Source organism: Cryptomeria japonica, chromosome 2 (assembly GCF_030272615.1).
Source record: "Cryptomeria japonica chromosome 2, Sugi_1.0, whole genome shotgun sequence".
NCBI classification, from domain to species: domain Eukaryota; kingdom Viridiplantae; phylum Streptophyta; class Pinopsida; order Cupressales; family Cupressaceae; genus Cryptomeria; species Cryptomeria japonica.
Genome location: NC_081406.1, coordinates 446,568,912 through 446,594,705, shown reverse-complemented (window position 1 = coordinate 446,594,705; position 25,794 = coordinate 446,568,912). Strand labels below are relative to the sequence as shown.

Below are 25,794 nucleotides of genomic sequence, written 5' to 3'. Positions count from 1 at the left end.
AAGTCACCCACCTCAAATGTGCGAGGCTTGACCTTGTGATTGTAGTTGCGACTCATTCGTTGTTGGTAAGCCTTGAGATGATTGAAAGCAGTTTGTCGTCGTTCATCCAGTAGTTCCAGCTCTTGTAAGCGAGAGACCCTATAGTCTTCATCACCGATGATGTTTTGCAAAGAAATCCGTAAAGAGGGTAGCTCGACCTCAATAGGCAAGACAGCTTTAGCGCCATAGACAAGTGAATAAGGTGTAGCTCCTGTAGGTGTGCGGACACTTGTACGGTAGGCCCAAAGTGCAGGATTAAGTTGGATATGCCAATTACGACCAGCATCGTCAACTGTCTTCTTTAGGATTTTAAGGATTGTTTTGTTAGATGCCTCAGCTTGGCCATTACCTTGGGGGTAATATGGTGTGGAGAAACGATGAAAGATATGGAAGCGGTCACAGAGTTCACGAACATCCTGATTTTTGAATGGACGCCCGTTATCAGTGATAATGGAAACAGGAATACCGTATCGGCAAATGATATAGTTGAGGATGAATGTAGCAATCTGTTTTCCAGTAACTTGTGTGAGAGGCACGGCTTCAATCCATTTTGTAAAATACTCTATGGCAGTGATAATGAATTTATGACCATTGGAAGGAGAGTGAATCTTGCCTATGAGATCGAGTCCCCACTGACAAAAGGGCCAAGGAGACGCAAGTGGTTGAAGTTCTTGTGCTGGCGCATGTATGAGATCTCCATGAATTTGACATTGCTTACATTTCTTGACAAACTGATATGAGTCTTTCTCCATATTGGGCCAGTAATATCCAGTCCTGATGAGTTTCTTGGCCAAGGTAGGACCACTAGCATGTGGACCACATATTCCTTCATGCACTTCCCGTAACGCAATCTGAGCTTCGTCACGTTCTAAACATCTAAGAAGAGTGCCATCTAGACCTCGCCGGTATAGGATATCAGCTAAAATGACATATCGAGAGGATTGGCGAATGAAAGTGCGACGTTGGTTATTTGATAGATCAGGAGGTAAAGTATTGTCACGTAGGTATGTGAAAATGGAACCATATAACTGGGATTCGGGACCGACAACACATATCATCTCAGTAGGCATGATCTCATATGAAGGGACCAAAAGGTTATCCACCAAGAACTCATAGCGGGTCTCGTTTGGAGGTAGATCGATCAGTGAAGCAATTGTAGCCATGGCATCTGCGGCGCGATTCTGCTCTCTTGGTATCTGCTCAAAGTCTATCTTTGTGAAGTGTTGTTTCAGATCATCCACCAGTTGTTTATAAGGCATTAACTTTTCATCTTTTGTTTGGTAATCATTAGTTGCTTGACGGATGACAAGTTGGGAGTCCCCAAAAACACGAAGTTCCTGGATCTTCCATTGAACTGCAATTCGTAATCCTGTAGTTAATGCCTCATACTCCGCTATATTGTTAGTGCAAGGAAATGATAAGCGGTATGATTTTGGTATAGAATCCCCTTGAGGAGTTATAAAGAGGATGTCAGCTCCTGCCCCATGCTGTGTGTATGAGCCGTCAAAGTACAGTTGCCATGGTTTTGCATGTGACATTGTCAAAATGGATTCATCTGGAAATTCTGAACTTACAGGAACATCATCTATCATGGGAGCATCTACTAATTGATCTGCGATGGCTTGTCCTTTTATTGCTTTTCTATCCACATACTCGATGTCGAATTCACTCAGGATCATTATCCATTTGGCCAGTCGCCCAGTAAGTGTCGCTTTGTTAAGAAGATATTTCAATGGGTCTATTCTTGCAACTAACTTGGTCTTATGAGTGAGCATGTAATGTCGTAATTTCTGCGAAGCAAAGACCACGGCGAGACATGCACGCTCAATTGGTGTGTAGTTTAGCTCGTATCCTACCAATGTGCAACTGATATAGTATACTGCTTTTTCCTTGCCTTGAGCACTTTGTTGTGCTAAGAGTGCCCCCAGCGCTGTTGGAGTAGCTGATATGTATAGTAACAGTGGTTGATCTGGAACTGGTGGCATCAGAACTGGCGGGTTCAGAAGGTAATCTTTCAGCGTCTGGAAAGCCTGTTGACAGTTATCATCCCATTTGAATTTGATGTTTTTATGTAGCAGGTGCTGAAAAGGATTACACTTATCTGCCAGTTGTGCTATGAATCTTCGGATGGACTGGAGTCTGCCTTGTAAGGATCGAAGCTGACTGATATTCCTTGGAGGTTGCATTTCCAAGATGGCCTTGACTTTTGCTGGATCAGCTTCAATTCCTCTTTTGAATACAATGAATCCTAGGAGCTTCCCGGAGGTTACTCCAAAGACACATTTCTTGGGGTTTAATCTTACTTTGTATTTTTCCAACCGATCAAAGACGACTGAAAGTATGTCCAAATGTGTATTTTTGTCTATTGATTTGCCCAAGAGGTCGTCAACATAATCTTCCACAGTTACATGCATGAAGTCATGAAAGATAGTAGTCATGGCTCTTTGATATGTAGCACCTGCATTCTTTACCCCGAAAGGCATGACATTCCAGCAGAAAGTTCCCCACGGACAAGTAAATGCTGTTTTATGTTGATCCTCTCGTGCGATCCTTATTTGATTATAACCAGAGAATCCATCCATCAATGATAACATTTCATGACCTGCTGTGAGATCAACGATCAAGTCAATATTTGGTAATGGGAAGTCATCCTTTGGACAAGCTTTGTTGATGTCTCTGAAATCTGTGCAAATTCTGATGTTGCGATCCGGTTTACTAACAGGTACCAAGTTGGAGATCCATTCAGGATAATCGATTGAGCCTATGAATCCGACATCGAGTAATTTCTCAAATTCTGCTTTGACCAGTAATGCCACTTGTGGATGCATTTTTCTTAGTTTCTGTTTTACTGGTTTTGCCCCCGGTTTAACTGTCAAATGATGCATTACCAGATCCGGGTCTAATCCAGGCATATTAGCGTATGACCAGGCAAAGTTGATTTGTCGTTCTTTGAAGAAACTTATGAATTTTGACCTTTCAAACTCTGTCAATGATTGAGCTAGGAATATGTTGTGTGGAACCTCTTCTGTACCAATGTTTGTTTTGATAGTCTCCTCTACCAACATGGATGACTTTTCCTCATATGATGCTGGGAGAATGTCGAGCCTTCCATCTTCGGGTGCCTCAGAGAGGTTTTCGCCCTCAGATACGTCCTTTCTTTTTACTTTTTTGGGGTCAGATAGCGCCACAATGTGGTTTTCGCCATAAGACCCTTGATTTGTTCTTATTTTCACATTTTTGCGACTGGAAGGTCCGACACCCTCACCAAAATATGCCACGCTATTGAGTTCTATAGTGTATCCCGCTTTATGGTCTCCAGGGGGAAGATCATCTCTTATGCCTAGATAGTCTATAAAAGCTTCATCGTTTTGGAATGTATCAAACTGTGCAGGTCCTTCATGATCCCAGTCAATGAGTTGGTGGTGAACAAGGGGAAGGTCGTTAATGTCTTCGAAGTTAGCGGGGCTAAGAGTGAAGATGTGGTTATATTCGGGTATGTCAAGGTAATTATCGAGGTCATCGATGGCACTCTCCTCATCAGTCTCGATCGCGAGCGAATCCAAATTATCATCACTAGTAGCGCACTCTGGGACAGGTGTTCTCATCCTATGTGATTTCAACCTAGAACCTTGAGACAAGGACTATGTAGACTCCTCATGGGTTGTTTCTTGACCAACTCTGAACTTGTTATAAAACTCCTCTTCTTCTGTGGGTTCATTTGGCTCTCTGAATGTCTCAGTGAGCTCGTAGTCACTGGACGACTTGTCGGAACCCCATTCCCATTCGTTGGAATCTGTGGAATAGCAATTCTCTTGTTGGATTTTGGCAGCTTTGATTTGTAAGGCTTCTTCTGTCCTTTGGGTGTGGACCTTGGAAGTTAAGAAACCAAGTCCTTTCGAGCGTTCCTTCTTGAAAGTCGATTCAGGTTGTAAAGGTTCAATGATGCCTTCCTTTCATAATCCCAGAGGGCTTTTTCCATCGTACCCGAATTTTTGTAGAATTTTGAAGCCTTTGCCATATTTCTCACATGGTAGATTGACGTGATCTTGTGTTTCCTCTTCATTGTCTCTGAAAAGCATTTGGTATAAATCTTCCTCTTCTAGTTCACCCCATCTTTGAAAGGTAGTAGGGTCCCATTTGAGCATCATGATGGATACTTGCTTGTTAGGATGTGGTCTTCCATATTCTTTTGGGGAACTCATGACTTGTCGTAAGTACATGGTCTGATTTAAAGTATATTCCCCCATGCCTTTGTCCTGAAACTTGCCTTTAAGCTCACCTTGTTTTGATGTCGAAGGTTTTAATGACTCAGGATCAATGTATGCCGATGAAGGAACGGCCTCACGATTGCTGGGAATGATGGTCTCAGTCTTTGATTTCAGGTTATTGCAGTATATGAATGGATTAGGATCACCGTTAACTGTTACTTCCACTCCATTATGAGGAAACTTAATGCATTGGTGATATGTGGATGGGACTGCCCTCATTTCATGAATCCAAGGACGTCCTAGCAATATGTTGTAAGTGAGATTTAGATCCAAGACTTGACAGACCACATCCTTTGTAACTGGCCCAACTCTGAGAGGTAAGATGACTGTACCCTTGGATGAACGCTCTTCATCATCATATGCTTTAATGGTGATCTTGTTTGTAGAATTCACAGCTTTATCAGAATATCCCAATTGTGTGATAGTGCTTAATGTGCAAATGTTTAGACCTGCTCCTCCATCTATCAGGACTCTTTTTATTCAATGTTTGTGTATGAAGGCTTCAATGTGTAATGGTGCATTATGTGGCTGACTTACAGAGGCGTCATCGGCTTCGGTGAAAGTAAGTGAATGTGGAATAGAAAGGTATCCCACCATGGCTTGAAACTGGTCCACGTTTAGATCAGTAGGGACGGTAGTATCTCTCAAGATTTTGTCAAGAATGGCTTTATGTGCGGGAGATATGCGTAATAGTTCAAGAATGGAGATGAGGGCGGGTGTCTTCCCTAGCTGTTCTACAAGGTCATACTCAGGTTTGGTTGATGAAGAAGCTGTGTTTTTAGTTGTAGCACCTTGCAAAGTGAATTTACTTCGGCGAGTTGTAACATGACATTCAGAGGTAGGTTCCGAAGAAGATCCAACACCTTTTAGGACAATCTTGGGTCTCTGAGTAGAATTCTCAGACGCTTTGTCCTTGATGATAATAGTAGAGACGTAATTGTCCATCGATATGTGATTGATAGTTGAATCATAGTTGTAGGATGCTCTGGTATAGTTGGTTTTGTCATCTGTGGCTTTAGCTTTTCCCTTGTCATGTTTTGGGAATGGTTCCTTAAACATCTCATGTTCTTGATTGGATGAATGTCACTCAATCTCAATATCACCTCTATCAATGAGGTCTTGTATGATGTTCTTCAATCGATGACAATTTCCTGTCTTATGACCCTTGCTCTTATGAAATTCACAATACTCATCATCATTCCACCAATTTGGTTTAACCTTTGGTTCATATGGAGGAAAATCTAGAACTGTGATTACCTTGTTTGCCACAAGCTTCTTAAAAACTGACTCAAGTGGTTCTCCCAACGGTGTATACTTCCTTCGTGATCTAGAAGTTGTTTGAGTATTCACTTGATTGTTTGTAGAGCTTGATCCAGAAAAAATGAATTTAGGTCTCACTGTATTGGCATCAACAACACCATCATTGACTGTGTTCTTGTTTTTATTCCAAAATCTTGGCTTGTCTTTTCCTTTAAAGTCATCTTTGTTTTCCTTGAATATTTTAATGACTCCTTGTTCAATTAGGACCTTTTCTATCACTAAGCCTTTTTCAATGACGTCCTTGAAGGTGGACAAACAAGTTTTCCTTAGATCATAGCCAATGTCTTTGTTAACATTTTGTGTGAACATTTCTACCATTTGTTTTTGTGGAATTTCACAAGAGCATCTGCTGGCTAGATTTCTCCATCTTTGTAAAAATGATGCAAAAGATTCTCCCTCTTTTTGCTTGGTGTTGCACAAAGTAGTGACTGATATGTCTGTCTCTATGTTGTAGGAGAAATGTTGAATAAATGCCTCTGCTAAGTCACCCCATGACTTAATACCAGGTGGAAGTTGGGAGAACCATTCCATAGCTTGATCACCTAAGCTTTGTGGGAATAATCTCATCAAATATGTCTCTTCTGCTGCTACCTCAATGCAAGCTGTGAAAAACTGTCTTATGTGTGCCTTAGGATCCCCTTTTCCTCTATACTTATCAAATTTAGGCGTCACAAAGTGTGTAGGAAAAGGAGGCATTGGAATGCTCTTGTCAAATGGATAAGGACATATGTCCCTCATTGTGTATGTTGGCTTTGGTGCATTTATGTCCTCCATTTTCTTTTGTAAGTCCCTGATTTGTTGTTCCAAACTGCTCTTAGGTGGAGATCGACTTCTTGGACCATACCCCATGCTTGAGGCACCAATTGAAGGAGGAGCATGTTGCATATATGGATGATATTGATCATACACATGTTCATATGGAGGAGGTCTGTAGTAATGCTGTGTATGTGGACCACTTGGTATAGATTCATGTTGAGGAACACCATATCTATTTTGTGCATGTATACCATATTCTACAGGCATGTCATGTTCTATTGTGTTGCCCCCAAATTTGATGTGGGGTTTCCTTGTGTCCAAATTTTGAGCATGCCTTGGAATATCCCATTGCTTTAGTGGTTGATCTTTAGCATTGATATGTGATTGAGCATATTTTTCTCCATAAGATTTCCATAATGGTCTGCGAAGGTGAGTATCATATGTTTGACCATGTGTATGTGGGACCTCCGGTTTTTGAAGCAAAGCTGATGGTGATTCAGGTACCATGTGTGGTCCTCTATTTCCTCCACTATTAGGTCTCCTTTGATCCATGTTGGAGTGAGGTTGTTGCAAAGGTTGATTTTCCATTATTTGAGACATGTCAAAATCATGAGGTATCTTGGCTCCACTTTGTGCCATCATTTGTAAGAAGTATTGTCTATCCCTCCTCATTATTTCCTCAACCAATCGATTGAAATGGGGATTCATAATGGATTCTTCCACATCTGCTGAATGTACTGAAAAGTTGTCCACATTGTCATTGTGTGTAGCATTGTTGTTTATAGTGTCCATGTTCTCAACATTTGGAATGTTTCTATAGACATCCATGTCAGGTAATGTAGTATGATCAGAATTGAAAAAGATATCATTGTCATACTCATAAGAACTCATGTTTGCGGACTTTTGAGCCTCTTTAGTTTCTCTCCTAGATTTTTGAAGACGGGTTTCAACCATGAACTAGGTATTGACCAAGATGTGAGAGACTAGATGAAAAATGGAAAGAGTATGGAAGACCAAGAGTTGGATGGAATGTAAATGAATCTGAAGTGTACTTGCAATGCCCAAAGTGTAAGACCAAGTATGTATGTAGTAGAGTACGTGTGACTTCCAAAGAGAGGATAGTTTCTCTTGATGAGGTAAGTTGACCTTGACTCTAAGTAAGACCAAATGAGACCCAAAGGTAAGAAACCTTGATGAGGGACCACTTAGCAAAGTGTTGTTGTATGTAGTGTGTTGACAAAGTATGATGAGGACAAGCAAGTGACCTTTTGACTCAAGTTTAGACAAATGTGAATGTAAAGTGAGATGTAAAGCAATGATGGACTTTGTGAGACCCAAAGACAGGTTGAATGCTAAATGAAACCCTGGAGAAATGACCTAGGAAGCTCAAGAATTCCGAAACTGACTGTGTTTGTTTGCTGGACTGTAACAGTTTTTTTTTTTTCAATTTTGGACATAGGCGCGCCTGTATACTTCACAGACGCGGTTTCCCGACACAGGCTTTGCTCTGTTTAACACAGACGCGCTTCTGAGATTTTTTTGCTTATGTTTGCTGGACTGTAACAGTTTTTCAATTCTGGACACAGACGCGGCTCTGTTTAACACATACGCGCTTCTAAGATTTTTTTGTTTGCCAAATGCAATGTTGACTGTTGGAACACAGACGCGATTTTGTCCTTCACAGACGCGGCTAGACAACACAGACGCTATTATGCCCGACAAAATGGATAACAATAATAACAATATTGAAAGGCTAAATGAATTCAACCACAAAACCCTAGCCTAACAACAACAAAGATCCACCATAACATATGAAGATTACCTAAGACAATGCAAATCAAATGAAATCACAAGGATTATACCATCACATGTCCAATAGGGTTTTGATCTCCATTCTTCCTATCTCCATTGATCTTGCTTGATATATTTGCTCTCAGATTTTATGTGCACAAGAGCTCAACAAAGAACGGAATGTGGTTGCAAGTAGGATCATATATGCCAAGTAGTCAATTGATCAAGTTGTTAGGGTTTGATAATGAGGGAAGCATCTCCTTATATAGAAGACACAATATGAAATGGAGGGATAAGATTGAGAGGTGTAAAAGGAGGTCGGCTATGATTAGAGGGTAGGTAAAAGAAATAATAAAATAATGAAAGGGGTAGGTAGTGTATGAATTAAGAGATGAATGACATGTGTCATGGGTAGAAAAGGTTAATGAATTAATTAAATAAATAAAGATTTATTTAATTAATAGTAGAAGTGGGATAATTAAATAAATAAGATATTTATTTAATTTAGGAAAAGGATAATTAAAATAAATAAATGTATTTATTTAAATGAGAAATAAGGCTAGAAAAGGATAAATGAATTAATTAAATAAATAAAGATTTATTTAATTAATAGAAGAATTAAGCTTAGATAATTAAATAAATAAGACTGGACAATTTTAGGTGTCTACATAATGATAAACTTCTACTCGACCCGATTGCAAGTAAACAAAAAGTGGGTAAAATGATATAACTCATACTTGTAATCGGGTCTTCAAGACCAGACTGCAACTGAGAACTAATTGCAAATACGTAACAAAGCTTGATAGTTTTCCTTAAACCGGCAGATTTGGGGAGTTTATATGCAAGTGAACCACTTGCAATCGGGTCTTGAAGACCTGATTACAAGTGATAGTTCATTTGCATTTGAAAACATTAAGACTTGTAGTTATGCAATGAAGACCCAGTGATCACTTTTTAAGGCAAAATGGGGGAAAGCTTATCGATGAACTATAGCAATCGGGTCCCTAGGACTCGATTGCATGTGAACCAGAAAAATGAGGTAGAATAAGCTTGCAATCTGGCCTAAGAGACCCGATTGCAAGAGTTAAGCAACTTGCAAGCGTATTAAGGGCAAAATGACGAACTTAAAATCACATCTTGGCGGCCCAAATGCAAATCTTTACAAATATGAATTGGAAAGAAAAAGAGAGACTTGCAATCGGGTTATTAATATCCAATCGCAAGTGATTCATTTGAAAGCACAAAGATGAAACATGCTTGGGTCGAAACAAATACAAGCAGGGAAAAAAGAAACTTGCAAAAAATGGCCCTCAAAGATGTTATTTGGATGCAAAAACCCTACTACACAAAGCGATGAAAAACACAAGACACAACTAAGCATTTACAAAGGAAAGAGACGACATGAAAAGAGAAGAAAACGCAGAAACACATACCTAAAAAAGATGGAAACCGCCCAATCTCTGAAAAATAACTTCAAAGAAACAAAAGAAAGCTAAGAAAGAACTCCCCAAAGGCTCATATAAGCGACTTGGAAAGAGAAATCCTTTCATAACACGATCATTGCATCATTAATGCAACGAAACAGATGATGCCCTTCATTGATGAGACTTGGAGATGAATCGAACCATCAAAAATCCGATGCAAGAGTCAAGAAACTGTTTTCCTTCACTTTGACAAACACACTTGTAATTGGGTTCTAAAGACCCGACTAGAAATGATAATACTTTAAATTATAAAACAGAGCATTACACATGTAACCAGGTCCTAGCCCCTCGACTACATGTCTTCAAAATCTCTAAGTGATAAAAACATCACTTACTTGTAATCGGGTCTTAGAGACCCGATTGCAAGTGAGTGATACAACTTGCTAGCTTCTTTCCACTTGCAATTTAAGTCTCCAAACCCGAAATTGCTCTAAAAAGAAAGGGAAAGACAACGAAAATAGACCAAAACTTGAACAAGGAAGGCTAAAACTCACACAAGCATCTAGACGCCACTCAAGACAAATTTTGACCTCGAAAAACGTGCATTAGAGAAAAAATAATATGAATTTCTTTGAGAAATTTCATAGGGGTTGCCTTCATTTTTGCATTTCAAAAAATGAGGACAACATGTCCTGAAGTAAAAATTATGGGCATTACAGATTTGGGACTGGACTATGCAAATTAAAGCTTGTAATGTACTTCAAATGTCACCATGAAAAGTATATCAAACAAGATACCTAATGAAAACTGAACTTGCAACAAGATACCCATTGAAACTTCTCAATACGTAAATTGCCAATAGAGAGCTATATTATATAAATGAATGGTAGTCATTTTTCATCAAGCATCAAAAGCTATCAAATTCTCAGCATATTCAGTAGTAATCTAAATTATTTTCTGCTGAGACTTGTTCATACTTTGAGATTTATGCTAAATTCCTGACCAAAAGTGTCATGACCTGAAATTTCAGAGGGTTTTAATTGTAAATCTTCATCTAGTGATGCTGCAGCAACACTGAGTGTATAGTCAATAAAACTCTACTTCCAACACAGCCCATTTCCATGTTCAAATTGCTAGATGGTAAACATTATAATTATGAAAATGCCAACTATTTTCTAAGATAGTTCAAAGCATAGTAGCATCACTCTTAAGCATTCTGTGATCTACCTTTAGTAGTCACAACCTGTCACATTTGCCTTGACTTTTCCCAAACTTTTCAAAACCTGGTTTATATATGTAACTCACGTTTATTTAGAGAAAAAAAATACAAAGCAGAGCTAGACTTAATAATTTGATTTAGGATTAGATATAGAGTATTTTATTAATTTTATGCTTTTAGTCAATTATAAGTCTAATTTCAAAGCATGATGAAAGTTTTTCTTTTTAACTTATACCCTAATGACACTTTAAGTAAAATATGCTACCCCTAACATGATGGGACATGTTTCATGATGGAACAACCTACTATTTTAGGGTATCTTTTTTATTTTATTACATAGAACCTCTTAGGTGTAAACAAAATAGATTTTTTTAAGTCATACACTTTTCTAAATAGTTAGCATTTTCATATTTTATAGCTTTACTTTTATCTATAAACAATATATATAACACGAATTAACAAAATTAGTTTAGTTCTCTGCTCTTATAAATAGGACAGCAGTTCTTACTTCTGAAGATTATGCCAAGTTTCCCCTGTTTTAAACCTGGATAGCTCAATTCCATTTATATTTTTACAATGCAGTGTAAATAGAATGCTACTATGGTTCAAAATATGCAAGTTATTGGATTTTCAATTCAGCATATATTTTCCATATTTATGTTGCCAGATTTAGCCATCGGGATTTTATGTGATGATCAATATTCTTTTCCTACGCTCATCTCACTTTAGGGAAGTTAAGGTTGTTCAAGCAAGATTTCACTCTAATTTTGAAATCAAACACGTACAGTTGCTGTACATGTTAAGGTTTTGCTTATGCAGGCTTAGATGTTAGTGCTTCTTGCATTTATAGCATATAGGGAGATGATTTACTTGTGAACCTATCATTAAACTGATGTTATTTTTTGTTCTCAGATTTCATCTAAGATGCATATATTGAAAAAAATATTCCTAAATTAACATTCTGATGGTTGATGAATGTACTCATGATTTTTGTTTGGAAAAAAGACAGGAACACAATCATGTATAATAATCTTGGTGTGGTTTAGTTGACAAGGTCTAGTTTACTATTGCACTTGGTTCTGATGTCAAAATGTAGCCGTACTTAAAAATTAACAATATATAAGGTAATTGGAAATGACTCCCCTTGTGGACATCCACAAGTTCTCATATCTGAAATTGGAGTCTGGCTTGGCATAGCCTAAAAAAAATTCTTTACCTTATATTATAAATTATTTAATAAAGTACAAAATAACCCATATCAGCATTTTTCTCTTACAAGCGAAACTGTGAAAGCTTCCACTCAGTACCAATATTAGTATCCAATAGTGTATACTGCATAAAGTTGAGTGGAATTTCTTTGATCAAGCATATCACTTCAACAAGCATCATTTCGATCAGTTCAATTTTCAATAGCAAAATGCATTTCAAATTGAACATCTTTCTAGACACAACAATGTTATCGATAATAAGTAGCATTTAACAATTTAATCTTTGTTGATTTTCCTAGTCAGGAATTTATAAGATAGATTCCAAATAACTGTGTTTGCAACATTTTCATCAACAAATTAAGGTAAGAATTACATAAGAAGAATAAAGATACAAGTGTTTATCAAATAAGTTTCATAATCATGATAACTACCATCATAGATCCAAGGATATATTGATCATAGAAGGTAAGAAAAGAAAGTACTAACCATCTGGGGGTTTCTAGTCATTGCCCACACCTCCACAGGAGCTTCACGGAATAAAATGAGGAGATATCTGTTAAATTGCAAATTTTCATTAAAATTGATAACTTTTGAGACACCTTTATTTCAATTAAATCCTTTTTATTATTTTGCCTTTGCAGCTTAAATTGCAATACTTGTACTGACTCTGACATAACCAATAAAATAAAACAATAATTTGATTGCTCCCTCGCCTGAATTTAAAGAAACATAAGATCAAGATCTGATAGGAAAGAAGGAAATGCATCATGATAGACCTAAGAAAGTACTCCAAATGAAAATAGAAAAAACAATCATGTTGACCAAACTGCTGTATTTCTCAACCTCTAATCCAAACAAGTTATAACACAGATAGCATCCCTGTTCTTTAACAACTCTGCAATGATTGGAAACTCCACTGTAATGTATTTCAAAATCCTATCAGCTTGGCCTAAAAAACAGCCGAAATTGGTGATTGAGATACATCATACCAGTTCTAAACATCTTTGTTATACATTTCCTGATAAAAAGTTAATGAGAAGAACATCCAAGAAAAAGATCATTGCACACTAATAATGCATTGATGTAGAGAACAGGTAAAAATGATATCTATTCTTTAAGTTTTCTATAAATAAAAAGTCAGACCAAATTAGAACCTGGCACCTAAATTAACATGCATGATGAAAAATACATAAGGGCTGTGACATTAGGCCTTATGAAAAGTTCTACAGGAACAAATTCGACACTATCATTAAATACAACATGGAAAGAGCTAATTTGTAATCTCTCTTCACAGAAGTTGCAGCATACATGTATATGTACAATTCAAAACACCTCATTAACAATCAAGGATTGTTTTTAATGAAAAGTAAATTCTAATACTTCAGAAAAATTCTTGATAAATGGATAAACCATACATCCAGTTTTTCTATTTATTAGAACCACTGGCTCTAAGATTCGCCCGATCACATTAATGGGTGCTGAGCTGCATTTTGCTTGGTAACCACAACAATCCCCCGGCCGAGAAATTGGGTTCACTATCCAGAAGTAACTCTAAGAACCATCTTTAATTTGATAATTGTGCACAAATGGAGCCTCCTAATTACTTGTAAACTTGAAAACTAGATGCACATTTGAAGACTTAAGATTTTAAACATCAATTTCTCTCCTTTCAGTCTTCTTCTATTGGTTTTTGACGGTGGATTTTCTGCTCTTCGCTTGTAGCGTGTGGCATTTCACAATGGAATGATTCTATTCCTTCGATACCTACAATATTTCTACTTTTCATGCCTTGGCATGTTCTTGGATGACCCAATTGGGGGCCTTTAGGAAAGTTGCACTTCACCTGACATCGGGTAATCAAGGAGAGAGGGGAAGGAAGGAGTATTTGACAATCTTCCAACAAACAAGGGAGCACAATGTGGCACTTCTCTCTGTTACAGAGCTTGAATTCATTCAGCCGACTTAGCAGAAGTACCGCATGGGAGAATCAACAGGACAACACTCAAATTGTGGAAATATAGATGTGCCATAAGAAAAAGCAACTTAACAGAGAGTAAAATAACATCAGAGAAGCAAACAAAATAAGAAGGCATAGAACTGAAAAAAACAAACTGTATTTAGTTGGTATGCTCCATGCATGGCACACTCAAGGGAGAGAGACAGAGAGATGTATAACTATTACCTTCTAGCCACACCCATGTTATAAGACTAGATGTTATATGTCCTCTAACATTGTATCTAATCTAACTGCTATGTGTATATTACAGATGTACTTAAAAATTAAAATACAAGAATGATGATTAATTTATATTAATAATAGTTACAAAATATTTGTTGATTAAGTAACAGGTGACTGGTTGCATCCTTGTGGAACTGATAGTTGATCTTCCACATGGAATCACTTCTAACAAGTGTGCTAATGTGGCACACTCTGTGGAAGCATGATTTGATATAGTGATACATGGCAAGTTCAAAACACAGAATTTGTGAGTTGTATGCCAATACCTACTGGTACAAATCAGGTTATGTGAAGACAATGGAGCTGCACTAAGTGCTGCGAATTCATCAGAGTGGAGCTATACGACTGAGGCACATTTGATGATGGCGAGAATTCTGTAGGACCTCATGCAATGTGGTATGTTGTGGGGCTGTGTAGTTTATCAGTACATATAAGGCAAATGCCAGTACAAGGTATGTGTTGAGACATGGACCAGCTAGGACTCAAACCTAGGACCTTCCATATGCTGCTGGAGTGCTCTCCCTTCTTGGACCAGTCCATCGTCGGTCCGGGTGTGGCTTATTTCCAACACCAACACCCCCCTTAAGCCACACCTCTCATGTGCTTGGGGCTCCTAGCCTGGACCTAGTACCATGTTGAGACATGGACCAGCTAGGACTCGAACCTAGGACCTTCCATGTGCTGCTGGAATGCTCTACCAATGAGCTACTGGCCCTTCTTGGACCAGTCCATCGTCGATCTGGGTGTGGCTTATTTCCAACACCAACAGTATGAAGTAATATGGTTGTCAAGAATCTTGGTTTATTTTTGACATGGTTACACAATATCTGACTTCAGCCTTTTGTGATCTCGTGGAACTCTTAATATGGTGAAGAAACCAGTCTATCATACCCGCACCTAGCATGTTAAGATTCACCACCATTACATCTGCCAATTTATCAATAACGAAAATGTTTGTCCCTATTATTGCCCTGCAAGGGAGCAGATTCCAAACATAATGACTTAAACACTAAGTAGTGACTGAGATAAGCATGGGAGTGTATCTGGTTTAGTTACTGGGGGGAGTAAAGTGGAGTTGAGGGGGGGGAAGATGAGATAGGGGGTACTAGATAATAATGTATTTGGCTAACATAGCCAATAGCTGTAGTTGTTTATTATTCAAGTTTGCTGAATAGTAAGCAGCTTGTTATGCTTAAATCAGTCGTTTGTTAGTATTTTTTTATACAGCATTTTTGTTTGTATTCACCAAATGCTAGCTTATATATAGCAATATTTTCCCATGTTATATCACAGTATGTGCTTTCAATCTAATAGTAAGACTAAGGGGATTTCACCCTAAGTGTAGTACTCTAACTTTAGTTTGAATTCCCTTATTAATTTCTTATTGTGACTATTTATTTTTAATGTGTCAATTTTCCTCCTTCTCATCCTCACCTCCATATTTAGTAACGTTATTTTGTCAATGGCCTTTGGACCCTGATTGCTACCCTTTGAATATACCTTGGTTCGTAACTTCTTGTGGCAACTCTTTTTCTGTCTTCTCTTTGTTTTATTTTGATTGTGTATGTTTATTAATTTGTTCTCCATTTACCAGGGCCTGCAATTACTTATCACAATTATCCACCCTTTAAAATTAAAATTGCTGAAAATCCCAAATCATCCTCTCTGTTTTATTTTTCATTTTTACCCTTCTGAAAAAGGTGGCAATATCTTCTCTTCTTTCTCCACATAATTTAATTTCTTTGTATTACTCTCCTTCATTTACCAATTTCTCTAGCATGTAATCAGTTTTGTCTTCCCAAATAATGGTTTAGGCATTTGTCAACCTTCTTCTTGTTTGTTTGCAAAAATGTCCTGCTTTAGAGTCAAAGAACTATATGATTCCTTTCATAATTTTTACTTTTCTCTTCATCTCATAATTGTTTAGGAACCCATTTCTTCTGCTTTCTCGTCACTTTGTCTTTATTATTGACCTTGAACTCTCTTTGTTTCCATTTTCCTTCTACATATGCTTTCATGCCCCCATTCCTGAGATCTTACCACCTCATCATAGGATATTTCTTCACTTTTTTTTCTATTGAATGTTGCATTGGATATATTTCTAACAAACTCTTTCTAAATACTATATTTTGCAACAGAGATATGGCACTTTAAGGACAGACAATCATCATCTAGGTCCTAATGCCATATTCTTAAGTATGTAAAAAGTAAAATTATTGTTGGAAGAGGAGCGGAGAGATCTATTATAGCACAAATCCATGCATAGCTGGTTAGGATTTTTTTCCTTAACGACATCAGCTATGCTAACAAACCCTCCAATATGATTTCCATTACTTTGAAGATTGAGTCATTCCATAAGTTTCATGGCAATTCAAAAACCATAACCCACAAAAGTGATTTTGACATAACTGGATCAAAAAATAGTGTATGCAACCATATAAATAATCCTGCATTCTTCATCAATCATAGTCGTCCCTAGTAAAAGCATTATCCCCATCCTATGAATTCTCAAGCATGGCTAGGTAGAAGCCCTTTGCCAAGTATCTTGTTTCTACACCTCTTCCCACGTTTTCTCTATCTATTTAAAATATTAATCTTAACTCTATCGATTCATTCTCAAATACAAACACAGGTATTTCTTTGGTCATTTTAATTCCCTCAAAAATCTTTCTATACTAGCCAAATAATCCTTCCATAATCCTTCCACACTAGCCAAATAATCCTATAAATTATCCAATGGCAGTTTTCTAGTTAAAATATTAATCTTAACTCTATCGATTCATTCTCAAATACAAACACAGGTATTTCTTTGGTCATTTTAATTCCCTCAAAAATCTTGATTCTTAACCTGATTTGCAAGTCCCTGCTTCTTTTCAATGCTTTCCATGCATTCCCTGTAATTTCCGACCCCCTGTTGTTCCTTTATCATTGTTTCCCTCACAATCCCCTTCAACTATGCCTATTTTCCATCCTTATGGAATTCATAGGAATTTCCATCCCCATTCTACTTTTTCTAAGTATGATTCAGTCATTCTCTCCTTGTAACTCTACCCTTAGTCTTTATCTATCTAACCCTATCCTTAGTCTTCATCTATCTAACCCTATCCTTAGTCTTTATCTAAAAAACCCTTCTTGCCAATTTCTCAAATTTCCTTTCAAAAATCCTCCATCTCCATTTGCCATTCTCCACATCATACGTTTTTCTTCATATGCATATGGGAAATTTTCATCCTAATGTGTAATATGAACTTTAATCTCTCAATAACAAGAATAGACTCAAGATAACCCTTTTTCATTTGTATAATGGCATCTTTACAATATAGACACTATTTTTCACACTTTACGAGGAACAAATAGGCACAAATAGAAAACAGAAATTTACCTTAAGAAATGTGATTATCAGAACAAAAATCAAGCAGCCAGTTTCTTGCCAATATCTAATAGGGGACTGAAATAGGAGATAACCTTCCCGATGGGGATGCCCGCAGAGCTCGCATTGGTGTTCGCTCTGGCTTTTGCAAGACCCGGAAAAAGCGGCTGATCCCACTCCGCACACATGTCACTGCAAGTTTGTTGATGTAACCTCCAGCTTTTTCATTTACCTGGAAACATTAATGTCAAAAGTGAATGACAAAATCTCTAGCAGTGTAACTGTGGAAGCAAAAGTCTATGACATAAGTCTCATATAGGATACTTTCCCATCAAATTTATTAGCTAAAATCTAAAATGGTGAAATGGTCACTACAGCTCAACGCCAAATGAAATTACTCTCGTTACCAATCTTACAGGTATGAGTTTATCATGGTCATGCACAATCAAATAGAAAAAATTATACAAGTACTTATATTTTGCAACCAAAGCCAGTTTGTACACAATTATCTTTATAAACAAAGTCTTGAATGCTAAAGGACACAAGAAAGCAAAGCCAAAAAAGAAAATCGTACTACACTTGATTTCAGAAAAAAATAATACTAATAGTAAGCAGTTTCACTACGATATGAAGTAGCGTTTTTAGTTGCTAAGAAGATTGTATTTTAAATTCTAGCATAGCTGCTCCTAGATTTCTATTCACTCCTCGCCCTAACCACAACATCTGATTCATACTCAAATAACCTTTGGGAAACTGATTGATTCCTTCCTCATACTATCCACAATCCTAATGCATTTTCACCGCTAGTCATTGATACATTAACAAAAGGTCTTGTTTTGACATAAACAGCTAAAAGATAGCCTCACCCATAGCTCAGAATTTGTCATTGACACCATAGACTTTATCACCATCTCATTAGGGGAAAAAGCCTATATTTCTTGGCCTAATGAGCTTTTGTCCAAGCTTGATACTTTCCAAAAACTTTAGGAGATTTGTTACTTCGCAAAATCTCTCGATGAAATTGACTAGTACATTTGGAATTCTCAATCCTCTAAATTTATTGATGTTTGATGTCCCTAAAGAACTACTAAAGAGAAAATTATATAAAGTAATAAATAAGACTAATTTGGCAAATTAGAGAGCAAATATCATAAAATTGCTCATACCTAATATAGTAAATAAAGTAATTAAAATACTGATTACATTTGTAACTCTTAGCTTTAAATGTTAGTCTGCTAAGATTCCATACAACCTAACCTACAACTTGTATTATTTTTAATAAGCTTTGTTAGCATGAAAGTACATCATTTCTTTTAGCCCATCAAAAATTAAATTTTAGATGAAAATCTCAGAACAAGTTTTTATTCAATATGGAATGACTTCTTTGGCCTTCACTCTGCAATTTCAGATCCAGAAACTCCATCAACAGGTTGTTATCATCTACATCTTTCAAAGATTGAAACTCTCATCAAAATGACACATCTAGACATAGACCAAGGTAAGGCAAGTTGGGCACTGGGCTAGGTCGTGGGAATGCATCTAATGTAAATGAGAAGAAAAAAATGACACATCTACATATCCTTCACCATCAACCCTGCGGATGGACAATCATTCATATGAACAAGTCTATCAGTGTACTTCACAGAGAATGCGGACATTTAACCATTCAATTTCATAAAGACTTCCGTGCAACTTGTTCTGCACATCTTACAATTTCTATATGCTAAAATTCTACAAACTGTAACGAATCCTTAAAATTACAGATATTCTTCCAACCAAAGTCTGAATGCTAGGGTTATATTGAGTCAGACATCAAAACCTTTGTAGGTTTGAGTCAATATGAAAGGTAACAATCATGGTCAATTTCCCACAAATTTGTTGACAGTAGCCGAAATAAATTGCAACTTTAGATCTTTTGCGTACCTCTGCAAACCTACAATTCAACTTCTTTCTCAGGGTGCCGGTCAGATTTGAAAGTTTTGAAATTTCTCTGAAAAAAGAAAAAATCAAACTCAGTGCCAATCACTTTTCTCTGTCCGACGGCAAGGAAAACGGAATGTTGCCCGCTGAAGAGCGAGTAAGCTGACAAAGAACAACAGGTCAGCGATCGATTATTGATCCCTAATCATACGAATCCAAAACAATAATGGGACGGAGAGAGAGATAGCTAAGACACAGACCAAAAGGACAAAGTTATAAGAGTCAAAAGTACCAAAGCTCACATAAACCTAAACGCTAAAGGAAGCCATCGATACACAGACAAAACGTTTCAAACTGGACAGGGGTTGAAACTCTCGGTCACAACAATCTGCCAAAGAAAAACAGAATTGCAAGTTGGGAAGAGTCACCCACGAACATACCGATTAGGACAGTGTTGGATACGGGGGTAATAATCCATATACATGCAAGGAAAGGCATTAACCCAAGCCAATCGCAGGGCAATAAGGAAGATTGGCATGATACAAAGAATACAAATCAAAACCTGAGTACGAGCCAATGTACCAAGAAATTCATATAAGACAAAAGGGTTTTAAATCAATATCATTATTTGACTCACGAGGAAGAAATCCGAAAGAATTGATCAGGGACGCAGTTATAACAGACGATAATATCAGTGAACAGAAAAAATCAAAGCAACAATCGGCATACAAGAGTATGAATAAATTTCTCGAACAAGGCATTATATAATCACTAAAAAGAATAATCTGAGCTCAGACAAAATAAACAAGAAAGTTTGAAAACTCAACGATAGCCCTTAACCCATCAATCTACGGAGAATAACAAATTCAGAGGGAAAATTCAGAGTCCTATACCATCCATCTAATAATATGCTACAACCTTTTCTCTGCCAAAAACGTTTTTGTTCTTCAACCACAAGCCATGCATTTTTTAAGGTTTCCTCTAGCAATGACCCACTCAATTATGTAGTTGTTGGGATCTTAAACCGTTTACCTGCAACTATCAATGCATTCACCAAACCTTCCCAATATTGGTTGTTCGCCACATTGAAAGGTAACATATTATAGTACCAAAATTTTGTTGTTGCCATATTCATGATGTTTTTCTTTATTCCATCCAGTACCTTCAACTGAAGGTTGTGCTCCTGGAATATTGTGTGGAATAAATTAATTTGGTCCTAATGGAGGAATCTAGCTAGCACTAGCAGTAGAAAAAGAACCTTCAAGACTCTCACCAAAAGAAGAAGAATGGGGTTGACGATTGCTTGGACTTGGGCCACCAAGGTAATCTGATGGCATAGAAGTGGATACATTTGGATTCATCACTGCTACTGGTGCTTCCCTACTCTTTTGTCTTTCTTCTTTTTTCAATTCATAATTAGCAAGAAGGGCCTTCATCTCTCTAACCATCTCCGGAGTAAATTTAGTGCATATGTCCACATTTTGACCAGGTATTTTGGCAATGTGGTATTTTAATCTATTGATTCTCCCCATCATCCATTTACTACATTCAATGCAAATTACCTTACCTTTCTTATTTCTTGATATCCCATACTTCCATGGAGGGTCTTTTCTATATGGCCTTGAAGTAGACATTGTTGTTTGAATATGTAAAAAAAAAAAATAACTAGTAGGGTTTTGTATAAAATAAAAATTAAAAGATAATCAATCATTTGAAAAAAATAGATTTCAAACACAAGCTAAAAATACTAGGAAATAGGTAAAAAAGAAAGATGGAAAAAAAATTTGCCAACATCCCCCCCTATTTTTCAAGATTTTTCAAACTTTCAATCAAAGAAAACAAAAAATAAAAAGAAGAAAAATCACTTACTTGGCTCTAATTCGATCTCATACGCTTGTCTCCTCCTCTTACTCAACTCTATCTCAATGTGCAAACCTATTCTTGGCAACCAAGAGGCAAGAAATGATCAAAAAGTCGAAAAGATGACGTTCTAATGGTGTTTTGACATTTGAATGGGTGCACAAGAGTTGTGGGTGGAGACTCGCAAGTCCATTGCCAAAACTCGGCGAGTCTGTTCCTAGACTCGCGAGAACACAACTCGCAAGTTCGTGGCACTTGGACTTGCGAGCTCCAAGACTCGCGAGACCTCCGATTTTTGGCGTGTTTTAAACGAAATCTGAAACTATGTTCGTAACCACCTTCAACTAGCTACAGATTTGGCCTCTGATGTCCGATTTGGACAAAACAAAAGGTGATTCTAACTTTCTCAAACATCTTGAATCCAATGGTGACCTTAGATTTGACCCAACAAGCTTCAAATTTGACTTGCAATAGAAAGCCACAAAATACAAAACCCCAAATTGCACCAAGATCTCTCAAATGTCAAACCAATGGTACCCTATCAGCCCTGATACTATGTAAGAATTGACTATGAAGGTAGCCACCCAAAATCTAGATGCCTAATGGAAAACACAATAACAACAGAAAAATAACATGACAAGAATAAATTGTATTCCTATCAATGATGCAATACAAACGGATCAACCGGATGATACTACATAGGAAACCCCTTCGTTAGATAGCCAAGGTGAGAAAATAGGAGCGCATAAGATTGTGACATGAGACTAAAAGTGAAAAGCTATCATCCCACCTCAAGTGGAGAAGTGATCAAATGATAACACCACTAAAGGTGGATCACCCACCTAAGGTAGAAAAGGGCACTAAAGGTGGAGACACCACATAAAGTGGAAATGCTAACATGATAAACCCACATTATGTGATTATTGTCAGACCTTTGATCAGATTTAGAAAGAAATCATTAGAAATCAAAGATTATGTAATGTCCCCTATTTGGGATTTAGCTAATTTAGTCTTGGGATAACAATTCTAACTTAATGTGAGAGATATAAATATTAATAAATATAATTTTATCAAAACTGAGTACTATTCATTATAATATTTAACTTGAGTTTCTAAGACTAGTTTGGAAGATAGAACCCATCTTGATAACTTCTCTTGATTTGTATTCTTGACATATATGTCTCAATATTATAAATTGTCGCTACATGTGATCTTCTTATAGGTTAGTCTTGAGTCTGGTGTATAGATTTTATAGATATATTATCTGATTTATTCCACTGTCTTCATATAATTCCCTTCTTATATCATATTCAGTTCTATTATATAAAATATTGAAAACCATCCATTATATTCATAATAATATGTATATTTATAATTTAAGCTTTTGTAAATTATATATATATATATATATATATATATATATCTTGCTGATATCAATATCATATATAAATCTATTATTATTTTCTGATTTGAATATAAATAAATTAATAAATTAAATTATATTATCAAATATTTATATATTACTGATTATATAAATTATTAATACCCATTGCCTGAAAGCACTAACTATGTATAATGACTGTGAGGGCAGACAGATCTGACATGCATCAGATCTGGTCTGCCACTGCATATGAAATTGAGAATGATTGTCATACGTATTGCAGTCAATATTAATATTAGTATTAAATTCTGCATGAAAACATTATCGGACTTTATATATTAAGCATACGTATTAAGCCATCCCCATGCATACCACCAGGAACAAGGATGTTACTGCCTGTAATCTAATAACAGTTCTGATATGATCTGATCGATGGCACAAACTATATATAATCATTTCCTATCCATTCGATATATCCTCCTTCTCCTTATTTCTCTTTTCTATCCCCTTCGTATCCTGATTTTTTCCTTTGTATATCTTTAACGTAATCATTCATAGTAAGGTTGCATCTTTTCGTAACCCAAAGGTTCTGATAATAATCATATCCTTTGATTAGTAAATCGATTATCAATGCCATGTTTAATATTGCTATCAGTTATCTCAACCGATAATAAAACTTCTTTATTCGATCAAATTAAGAACTCTTCATTCAAGAATTCATTTGATAATAACAAATCATAGATATCGGTTTATTCAAATGCCACGTTAAAACATTCTTCTAATAAAAAAATTTCTTCCTTTGTCTTATCGAATATTGATTATTAACAAGTTGGTTAATATCTAATTTTCAATATCTTACTTATTGTTGTGGTTTGTACAATCTGTAATTGTATTTGTGTGATTGTTATCTCGAAGCACTTGGGAGAAGAACATATTGCTGATCTATCACATGTGGTTCTTGTAATTCTGTCATGATGCAAATTCCTTTATTTAGATTTCTTTATATTATATCTTTCATCATTGCTCTAAACAATTATAACCAATGCCTTCAATCACTATAATCGAGATTGTTCTTTTCTGTAGATTATAAATCTTATCGCTCTCTTAGTTTATTGTCACTATTCTTTACACTAATTATAATAAGGGAGTATAACATCAGTTAGCAATATTAAATTTATTTTTATTTAAGTATTTCAAGAATATTATTAATGATAAATATTAGTTAAATAATATTGAATAAATAAATTTCAAGTAATCATTCGTTAATAATTATTATATTCATTAATAATAATGAGTGTTTCATTATGCTACATATAATGATCAAGGAGGGGACATGACAGTCCACCCTTCCCGAAATTGCTTGTCCTCAAGCAATTGAAAATTTTTCTCAAACTGAGTCATCTCCTAATATAACACAAGACACGAAGCATACATGAAGTATACACACAATACATGTAGGGTAGTGGGGAATGAAACCTGAATACATGTAATACACATATATACATGTAAGGAATGATCTATGAAGCATATGAAGCATCTACATAGGGTATGAAGTAATACACACGAAGTCATGTAAATACATGCAAAGGCTTGAAGTATACATGGAAGTCTTGAAGCATAGACTAAGTAATGCCTGTACCAATATTCGCAAATAAACGTAAAGTATGAAGTGTACACGTCACATGGAGATGTTGGGCATGTATAATAAAACATACAGAGTAAACACTCTATGCACAAACCCAATACATCTCGCATATACATGAATACATAAGAGATGAGTCATACATATGAATACACATAAGGTGTAAATGCAAAGCATATAAGGCAAGATGCATCTATGTAAAGCATGCAGTATACATGAATATACACGAGGCGTGAAGCATATGTGTAATACAATTAAGGCATGCAACATACACATGAAATACATGCAGTACATAAAGTACAGATTATACACTTGAATTTGCTTAAGTTAAGTAGCATGAATTCAATTAAGTCAAGAGGTATATAGATGAATGCACATAGTGCATATAAATTCACTTAAGTCAAAGAGCATACAAAGCATGAAGAACACATGAATCATATATGGAAAATAATGCAAATCATCCACAAGAACACACCCAAGGCATAAATCATTCATAAGGCATGTAGACATATACATACATGTAAGGCATGAAGTATACATGTCAAGGGTGCAGCAATATATCCTACATATTAGACATGTAGTGCAAAAGCATGAAGTTTGAATTAGTGCACATGTAAACATTAAGTAATATACATAAGGCATGAAACATAGATAGAGCATTCACATAAAGCACAAGGAAATATACCAATACACTAAGACATGAAGTATGCATATAAGACATGTAAGGCCTGAAACAATATACCGATACACATAAGGTACAAGATGCATATAAGGAAGGTGGTCATGGAATGGACATATTGAAGACACATCAGTCATGAGACACACATAAAGACTCAAGGCATGCACGCTGAAAAATATATCAGACATGAGGCAATCACACGAATTCATGTGGTATATAGGCAAAGAGTACCCAAAGCATACATTAGCAAGGGGCAAGATGTAATCGTGCCGAAAACATGACAACATTAAACAATCTCATAATCATTTAAACAATGGAGCAATCATGTTGAAGACACATCAGGCATATAGAAAACACATAATTATCTGCAAATATACATGAAACATACTTTTAAGACAAACATACATAAGGCACGTGAATACACTTAAAGCATGAAGCATACACTTAAGGCAATAAATACACACGTAAAAAATAAAGTATACACATAGGACATAGAGAATATGCGTTAATATACTTAAGGCAAGAATCATTCACATGAAAACACATGAAATATAAATTATACATGTAAGGCACATAAATATGAGCAAGGCATTAGGTATATACGTCTAGGCATTCATACACATGTAGAACATGAAACATATACATTGCAAGGCATGAATATACATATGGCTAGAATCA

At 36.3% G+C, this 25,794-nt stretch overlaps 1 protein-coding gene across 5 annotated transcripts in view; it reads right to left on the bottom strand.

The window, feature by feature from the left end:
* Positions 1–25,794, bottom strand: part of LOC131031599 (uncharacterized) — a 250,528-nt gene that overhangs the window by 184,474 nt on the left and 40,260 nt on the right. For all 5 annotated transcript variants that reach the window (XR_009103063.2, XR_009103062.2, XM_057962752.2 and 2 more), the window contains 2 exons: positions 17,730–17,866; positions 12,512–12,578 (listed from right to left, as the gene is read on the bottom strand). Coding sequence is in view for 3 of the 5 variants with exons in the window: in XM_057962752.2 (XP_057818735.2) it covers positions 12,512–12,578; positions 17,730–17,866 (204 nt within the window). In the remaining 2 variants the exon portion in view is untranslated. The remainder of the gene's footprint in view (positions 1–12,511; positions 12,579–17,729; positions 17,867–25,794) is intronic.